Source organism: Herpailurus yagouaroundi, unplaced genomic scaffold, assembly GCF_014898765.1.
Source record: "Herpailurus yagouaroundi ecotype Mexico unplaced genomic scaffold, PumYag 216, whole genome shotgun sequence".
Taxonomy (NCBI): domain Eukaryota; kingdom Metazoa; phylum Chordata; class Mammalia; order Carnivora; family Felidae; genus Herpailurus; species Herpailurus yagouaroundi.
In genome coordinates, this window is record NW_024412447.1 from 3653722 (window position 1) to 3662521 (window position 8800).

Below are 8800 nucleotides of genomic sequence, written 5' to 3' on the forward strand. Positions count from 1 at the left end.
GGGCGGGGGCCCCGGGCGTCCGCAGAGATCAGCAAGAGGAGGGCCCCCAGGCGAGAGCAGGGTCAGGTCGGGGAGGGCGCGGCCCTCGAGGCCCAGCCGGCGAGGGGCCGGGATCCGGGTGCCCGCGTGGTCGGCCCGGCCCTCCCGCAGCGGCTCCCCGTGTGCCGCTCTCGGCCGTTCGCCAACGCGCACCTCTCTTTCCTCCGCTCCCAGCCCTCACCAGCCCCCTACAGCTCCTGGCGGCCCAGGCGAGCTCATCCACACCGGTGGTGGTCACGCGGGTGTGCGAGGTGGGGCCCGAGGAGCCGGCGGCGGCCGCGGCCACCACCGCCACCGCCCCGGCCACCGCTGCCTCCGCCGCCTCTTCCACCGGGGAGCCCGAGGTCAAAAGGTCGCGCGTAGAGGAGCCCAGTGGGACTGTGACCGCGCAGGCCGGGGTGATCACAGCCGCCGGCCCGCAGGGACCCGGAACCGGGGAGTGAAGACGCCTGCCTACGGGCCGAGTGGGACGCTCGCCATAAGGGATTCTGGAGCCAGGCCCTGACCGCCGACCCCCCTGCCGCTTGCGGACCGCGACAAGAAGGCTCCACGGTGACCTGCGCACGTGCCAAACGGACAGGACGGTCTCGGCCTCCCTGTTCTGTCTCCTGCCCCTGCTGTGGTTTAAAACAAAACACATAAACGAGTTCAGACCGCTGATTGTATGATTCGGGAATTGTTTGTTTTTATTTCCTTCTCTCCTGGGCCCGTGGCCGAGGGCGTGGGGGACGAGGCCGCGGCCCGGCGCCTGGAGGAACGGATCACGGGCAGACTTAGCCGCGAGCAGAGGCGAGGCTGCCGGAGCACCCGTGGCCCCCGGAGGCCCAGACGGAGGAGGCCGTCGTGCGAGGGAGGGGACGGCGGCGGCACGGGTCCTCTCTGCGGCGGATCGGGAGTGCGCAGGAGGAAGGCAAGAGCGTCCCGTGGGGTTTTCTCCCTCAAGTAGCGACACAGAAAGCATTGGCATTAATCTGGGGTGCGGGGCTCAGGCTTGGCTTTCTTATTTTGTTGCAACGGTGGGATTCAGGCTTCGTCTCAAATCTGAGATAAACACGAAAGGAAGCAGGTGTCTGTGAGGTCTGTGTCTGTGGACAGCGTGACGGCCGTAGGCCTGGGCTCCTTACTGGCATTAATCCTGTGACGAGTCAATCCTGCCGCTCTGTCTGCTAACTTCAAGAAAGATCGACGGCCTCCCAGACTGGCGTTCGGGGCGGAAAGCTGTGTGGGCGGGAGCGGCCGAGGGTCCTCGTCCAGAGGCCCCAAAACTGGGAATCGGCGAGCCCCGTGTCCTCCGCGGGCCCGAGGCCCCGGTGCCCGGATGCCGTGGGACGCACAGTGCTGGCGGGCGCCTCTCGGATACCGTCAGCAAGTGGTGGTCGCTTTACCACCCGACACGTACCTCCTGCTGTAAGTCAGGCCGTATCCTGTGCCCGCAGCGCCGGGGCCACACCGCCCCTGTGCTCGGCTCTTGCTGCCTCCATCGGTCTTGCCTGCGACCTGGCCGCGTGACCAGCGAGCGACGCCAGGCTCCCCGGGACCGAGGCCCTGCGCTCACAGACGCCCCGTGCCTCCTGGAGCCGTCACCACAGCCGGAGGTGAGGCCGCCGCACTCCTGGTTTATAGCCCAGTTTGGGGTCCACGTTCTAGCTCTTCAGCTCCTCTCGGAGAACATTCTCAGGAAACGTCAAGTGGTCTGTGAAAAGCGACTCTAAACTTGGCCGGCCGCCCCAGCACTGGTTTTTCTGACGGTGGACACCGGGCCCTGCACAGAAGTCCAGCAGGAACGGTTTTTCTTCCTGGAAGTCACCTGTCCTCAGCATCGGTCTCCAACCAGCAAAGCTGCCTCCCCAGGCCCCCGCCCCAGCGGCAGCGACAGGGAGCGAGCTCGGCCCCTAAAGCCCCCGAGAGAAGGAGCGGGCCTGGTGGGCCGGGTCAGGCGCCAGCTCGGAGCAAAGGAGAAACCGCAGAACAGTCTCGAGGCCGTTCAGGCAAGACGGGCTTATGTGCCAAGCGTGGCCGGGCCGTGGCTGGGGCGGGCGGACGGGCTCTGTCTCACTGCCGTGGTCGTCAGTCGCCGAGGACAAATACAGAGTGTCCTCCCGTCCGGCCTGTGACACCTGGTCCGACATTCTTCGAGCCCCAAACCGCTCGTGTCTGCGGCACCAACTTCGACTGGGAGAGAAGCTCTTCTGTGAAGTCCCCACCCACTGCCTCCGGTGACACTGGGGTGGAAGTGGCCGGGCGTGCCGTCCTCGGTGATGGGAAACCGCACTCTGTTCCGCGTTGGCGATTTCTGTTTCATAAACTCTGTCCTTTGCCGCAGCGTCTGGTGTGTGCGTGAGAGGGCAGGTGGGGTGGTGGGCGTCGCACAGGCAGTCTGCCCCTTGCGAGGGCCTCACCTGGGAGGATCCGAACCCAGGGCCTGCCTTCAGGTCGGCTGTCAGGAGGTCCTGCCGAGGGGACTGTATCTGCTCACCGGCCGGCAGGACGGCCCCAGGTTTGCCCCCGTGGGAACGCTGGGCCGGCAGCCTGCACGGGACACGCGGGACAGCGTGGGCGCGGAAGAGCCTCGGGCCTTCGCCAGGTCTGGTGAGTCTGGCACCGACCCTTTGCTTGCCCGGCTTTGGAGACGCTTTGGTTTCCGTTCATTTTTGGTGATGACCCACCCCATGTTCGGGCAGTGGTTCCAGGAGAGGGAAGACGAGAGAGGGCAGGGTGTCCATCGGTGGGTTCTGCCTCGTGGGGAGCTCACGGGACTGAGAAGGGCAGGGCTAGGCCTTGGGGGAGCTGCCCGTCCAGGCTCACAGACGGTGGGCATCTGGGTGGGTTCACGGTCCTCCGACCCAAGAGCGGGCCTGCTCCTGCCCACCCTTGGCCTGGGACTGGTGGCCGGAAGGCTGAGGGCAGCCTGCACCTGGGGACCAGATGTACCTTAGAGTGAAAAGGTCGTTCCGTGCCCCCGGAGCCGACCGAGTGATGGTCTCCCCCCCCCCCCCACCCCACACACACACACACTGGAAGCAAGAGTGCCAGGCTATAAATGACCAAGGAACCGCGGCCCTCAGAATCTGGCCACGTGTGACCCGACACAGGTGTGGGTTCTAGAGGGTGGGCCAGCCCCCACCAGTGGGGGAGAAGCGGAAACAGCTCGATCCCGGCACCATCCTGGTGTCAGTGTGGTCTCGGGGGTCCCAGAACCTTCCCTTTGGTCACCCGGGGGCCCAGGTGCGTGTGAAGGGGGCGGCCAGGCAGGTGTGCGGGCTTTGGGAAGGGCCCGCCTCCCCTGCGTCGCGACACAGGGCACTCGGGCCCTCTCCCCCTGGTACCCGGCTTCCCTTCTGTCTGCTGCTTGACCTGTTGCCCCGTCGACCGGCACCAGATGCAGGAAAATACCCTCTCTGCACAGGAAGGAAGTCACAGAAGTAACTACTCAGTAGCTGAGCGTTTCCCTCCTGGACGGTCTGGTGGGCGGTGGAAGGAAAAGGCCCGTACCCAGAGCTCACGGGCCGTGTCACAGGGCCCAGCGAGTGCCACGGTGCGGGGCGCAAAAGGCCACAGAGGCACGGCCCCTGCCACCGCAGCGTGGACCTCACGAGCGGTCCGCGTCTTTCTCGCCGCGGACGCTGTCCCGAGTGGTGCCAGGTCAGGCTGAGGCAGAGCGTCGGGGGCTCCGGCAGACATCCTTCTCCACCTGGTGGAAAGGGTGTCAAGTCGTGAAGGTAGCAGGGCTCACGTTCCCCGCTGAGGTCAGACACCTGCCAGACCCGCCCCCACCCCGGTCCTGGGACACAGCCCTCTCGGCCTCGGCCCACGCCCTGGGGACCGCACGACCGATGGCCGGGTGCACTGAGCCCCGCGCTGGGGGGGGGGGGGGGAACAGGCCCGCGTGCTTACAGCCGCTCCCGTCGACTCCCCGCGCTCGGTCTGCTGGGTTCACGTTCGAGGTTTGCGGTCTTCCCTTTGTTCTCTGTTTAACAGCCAGGCCAAATTGCGAAGGCGACGGGGGATTTCTGAGTCACTAAAACGACTATTCCGTGATTCTCGAGCTGGCGGGGTGGGGGTGCCGCCACGGCCGGGGGGTGGGGGCCCCGCTGTGCCCCGATGGGTTCAGCGGGGACCTCCCGGTCCCTTTCCTGCTCCTCACCGGGGCTGGCGGAAGAGCAGTCTGGGGCTGTGGGCGTGATCCAATCAGTGATCCCCTTTCCCCTGAGCCCGGGTCTCCGTGGAGCATCCAGAGGGAGCGCACAGGGTCGCTCCGCTCAGGGTTCGGGAGAAGGAGAAGGCGTGCCTTTGGCCTCAGGATCAGTTTCTTTACAGAGACAAAAGGAGGCCTCGTTTGAAAAAAGATGCTTAGTTGAACGTGTAGTTGAACGTGAGAAAGCGTCAGGGAAGAAACAATGTTCCCCGAGCTCTCAGAGCCCAGAAGTGAGTCCCGTGGGTGTGTGTTTCTCCAAACGCCTCACGTTCCGCTCTGCCCTCGAGCGACTGTGTGTGGGACGCAGGACCATCTCGGGGTCACACAGCGCCGCCCCCCGCGCCCCTGAGAGGCGGTAGCTCCCCCAGAAAAGGGGTCAGGGCAGCCGTGCGCACAGATGCTGAGGGGATCGTGAGCTGCTTATTTTAGGCACCGCGACTCTCTGCGGGTCCCAAGAGGCAGAGCTGCTAAGAGGAAGCCCGGCCACGTGGCCGCCAGTCCCCACCAGGCCCCCCGACCCACAGCCCCACTGCTAGCTTGGCTTAAAGCAAAGAACGTCTCCTCCCAGCCCCCCCGCAAGCCGCCTTTGTGATACCTCAGCCTCGAAGCAATATTTTCTGAGAAGAATGTAAGTTTGTCCGCGTGCCCGTGTGGGGCCGCCCTCCAGACGGGCCTCCACAGGGGTGGCCGCGCCCGCAGTCTCTTGCAGGGTGTCTGTCCCTCGTTTTCAGCTTGTTTTCCAGTTTTACACGGTCCTTTCCTTTTACGCATTCTGTCCCAAGGCCTCGCCTCCCGCGTTAGGTTTTAAATGCTCAGGACCTGGCCGGGTGGGTCCTCGGCAGCCCCAGGAGCTGGCCGAGGTCTCCACTGTTGTCCCTGGTGCCGGCTCCAGGACGGGACTTTGTGACGCAGCCACAGGCGCGTTCACCAAACTGAAATAACACAGGCCCGCTTGCCCGGCTGCGTTTAAGGAAAATCGTTTTCCTCCCGCATTGAGCGAGGCCACCGCCTGTCCCGCAGAGTCCTCAGGGGCCCCAGGCCGTGTGGGGCCGTCTCTGCCAGGGCGCTCGGCAACCCCGGCTCGGCCCTGCGGCCACCTGGAGGTTCGCTCCACTACCTGCCTCTCCACCGTGTCCTAGGAGGTCCGCGCAGAGGCACCAGGGCCCCAGGAAGAAAATAGGGGTGCTGCCTGCGCCCGCTCCCCCCAGGAGGGGGGACACAGGACAGCTAAAGGGAGGTCGGACGTCCGCAGGATCACTTCTGCGAGCCTGACGGACCCCACGGTGCCTCCGCCACATAAGAGCGAGTGTCCGTGCCGGCTGCTTGCGGGAGGCCCGGCTCCCATCTCGAAGATGACCCCTGCCTCCACCCCCAGACACACGCCTGGTCCCCGGGACGCTGGAGCGCAGCCAGCTAGTGGTTGGAGGCCCTCCTGCCGGTCGCTCCCAGTCGGGACTTCCTCTGAAGCTTTGCCCGCCGCCCGGGGCTGAGGCTGCACAGCATTGCTACACAGGATTGGGAGGAAATTCTTCGCGTTAGTGAGGCTTGGGGACCCCGTCTCTTTCAGTTCTCCTAACCGCTGGTTTTGGCCGTGAGGATTCAGCAAAGAGTGAACGGAGCAGTGACTTCATTTCTGGGCATGTCTGTCCCCGTTCCTGGCACCTGCTGGCATCTGGGTGCACTGGGGAACGTGAGGGGCAGGCCCCAGGGGCCGGCAGGAGGCGGAGCTGCCTCCGCCGCTCCCTCCGCAGGTTCTGGTCTCGTCCCAGGAGGGCCGGCGAGTCTCCAGGCGGCTCTCTCCTCTTTGCTCCAACCCAGGTATTTTAGGACTCAGATGATAATTGGAAGAATTCTGGCTTATTCTCTTTGGGAATCTCTTCTGGAATAGTTTGCTCATTTGACTCATCTAAATATTTATTGGTGGTTTACTCCGCGTCAGAAACAGTAGAAAGTGCTGGGGAGGCCAGGCCCGGGAGGGATGCGGCCGTGTAGACAGGCCACGTGCCCTGGGTTGCTGTTACATCGTCTGGCACATTGCACGATGTTTTCCTTAGCTGCAGTGGCAGGGCTGTTCCTCTGAGCTGTCTCCCAGAGTCCCGAGGCGCCCAGTGACCTGTCGCCCCGAGTGCTGAGCCAGCTGGCCGCACCGCAAGAGGGCCTTGACTCGGGTGGGTTTTCCCCGCACAAAGTTAACCGGCGTGAAGGATGTCAGCCTGTGCCTGCTGCCTCTTAAGCTCATCACGTCTAAGTTTCTGTGTTAACTGACCCAGATTCCTCCTCCTCTCCTTTTTTAATCCACAAATACGGGATTTAAAATCAAGCATTGGCCCTTCCCTGCTTCCCTCCCAGCTCCCTGCCCGGAAGGCTTTCTGGATACCCGGATACTTAATTTACGCGGCTCAGTCTGTATTTCAGGATGGGGTGAAGGAGGAATGAGACAAGAGTGGGACCCAGACTCTCGCCCGGATCAGCCCCGCAAACCCCGTGCCCGCAGCACGGCCCGCACGATGAGGGATTAAACCAGTACAGAGTCTTGTTACCTTCCCTGTAAAGTGACTTGGGGGGGGGGGGCGGGTGTTGGGGGTGAGTGCACGCGCGAGCGTGTTTGTACAGTGGCTGTCTGAAGTATCTTTTCACCGTATGTTTCATCATCAGTGCTTGAAAAGCGGTGGTTGCCCCGCAGTGGAGACTTGGGTTCTGGCACGCTGGACGGGAAAGTGGCTTGTGCTACAGGGCTCGGCTCCCTGGGCCCGCGGCGGGCGTCCGTCTGTGGGAAGCCCTCCCGGGAGGGACCCAGATGCCCCGGCAGGTGGCAGGTGGCAGGCGGCAGACGGCCCGCGGTCCCGTCCGCTCCCGTCCTCGGAAAGGCGAGAGGCCCCCCCTCACTGGGCCTGCTTGCGTTTTCGTTTCAAATGGGATACAGTATTTTTTTAATAAGGAGCCATACTTTTTTTTTTTAAAGTTTGAGATCTGAATGTGATTTCTAATTGTATCAGACGTTAATGTTTTAAAGCTATAACAAAGTTGCAAATTTCTACTTTTTGTTTTCCATTTATTTTAACTGTCCTTTTATCTATTAAATTGTTGTATGTGGATGGGGAAGTTCTGTTTCTCCTCTTAGCATTTGTTTCTATAACCAGAAATAAAATTATATATTACAGAAGTGACCCGGGGCTCTGTGTGGTCCTTGTGAGTGACTGCTGAGGGACAGACGGGTGGACACCCAGCCACTGTCTGCTCCCTGGCACGGGGCGGGGTGGGGGTGGGGGGCGGCCTGACCCCAGGGGGCCGTTCCTGGGGAAGGTGTGTTTTCTCCCACTGTGCCCGGTAGCCCTTTCCCGGGAAGAAGCCAACGGACAGGTGCCTGTGATTTCCTGGCCTGGCCTGGGCCCCGGGGAGTTCCCTGAGTGTGCGTGTTTGCAGCTCCAGGGACGGGAGGACAAGTCACATCTGCCCCTGGACGGAGAGGGGCCGGCGGAGCCTCCACCGGCTCCCAGGCACCGACCGCAAAGCTGGGGAAGCCCACCGACGCCCGAAGCCGCCTCGCGGGTGGGCCCTCGCACCCACCAGGGGCGGAGCCTGGACAGACTTGGGTTCACAGTTCAGCGGGGGGGGGGGGGGGGGGGCTTCCGCCTCCAAGAAGCCCTGTTTCTTCATCTGCAAAATGGGGGCCCCTGCCTCACAGTGTTCTGTGCATTAAAGGCCATCGTGCACGTCAGCTGCGGTGAGAGCCCCCCCCCCCCTTTGCAGAGCCCGGCCGGGTTTACGATTTCAGCCGTCGTAAGAAGGGTGCCAGTCCTGACTTGGGATTTCATAGAAACGTGCATTTGTCACAGACGCATCTTTGGTCAAGGTTCTCCAGCGTTTGTGCACGTGACCCCGTCACCTCGCCGAGCCAAACAACTGGCCTCTCTCGGGTTTTGCGGTTGCCTGCGGTTGTAACTGAAGCTTGCACCCTGCTTTCCTTCACCTTACCCCACCGCCACCGCAAGATGCTAACTGTAAGCCTGAGTTCAACCTTAACAGTCGGGACATTTCAGGATTTTAGCCGAATAACGAGCAAGAGTGAGAATAAGCCCTGTGAGCTGCGCTGGCTAGTTAGCGTCCTTCTGAAACGTGTAGCTTTTTAAGTCTCGGTTTTTCTTTAAGTTTTTTAAAATTGATTTATTTGGGGAAAGAGAAGGGGAGAGGGGGAGAGAGAGAAAATCCTAAGCAGGCACTGCGCCGTCCGTGCAGAGCCCCATGTGGGGCTCGAACTCCCAAACCGTGAGATCGTGACCTGAGTCAAGATCAACAGTCGGACGCTTAACCGACCGATCCACCCAGGCGCCCCAAGTTTCAGTTTTGATCAAGACGACCATTTCTCACTAGTAAGACCTTAAGATGCCAGTTTACACAAATGGAAACACTGTTGTAAGAAGCAGTCAAATATCACCCTTGGGAAGGTGCTTGGGGTGTGTGTGCGCGGAGAGGGAGGGAATGGCCCCGGCACACAGCCAAGCTCTCGGTGCAGGCGAAGCCGCTTCGTGAAGCGGGGTGCGCGCCACAGCCAGCGGGCGCGGGGGG

The 8800-nt window shown here is 62.4% G+C and overlaps 1 protein-coding gene across 1 annotated transcript in view; it reads left to right on the forward strand.

Moving 5' to 3' along the window:
* Window positions 1-7401, forward strand: part of FOXK1 (forkhead box K1) — a 54376-nt gene extending 46975 nt beyond the window's left edge. The window contains exon 12 of the mRNA XM_040455635.1: window positions 214-7401. Within this exon, the coding sequence (XP_040311569.1) occupies window positions 214-482 (269 nt within the window). The 3' untranslated portion in view covers window positions 483-7401. The remainder of the gene's footprint in view (window positions 1-213) is intronic.
* Window positions 7402-8800: the final 1399 nt, after the last annotated feature.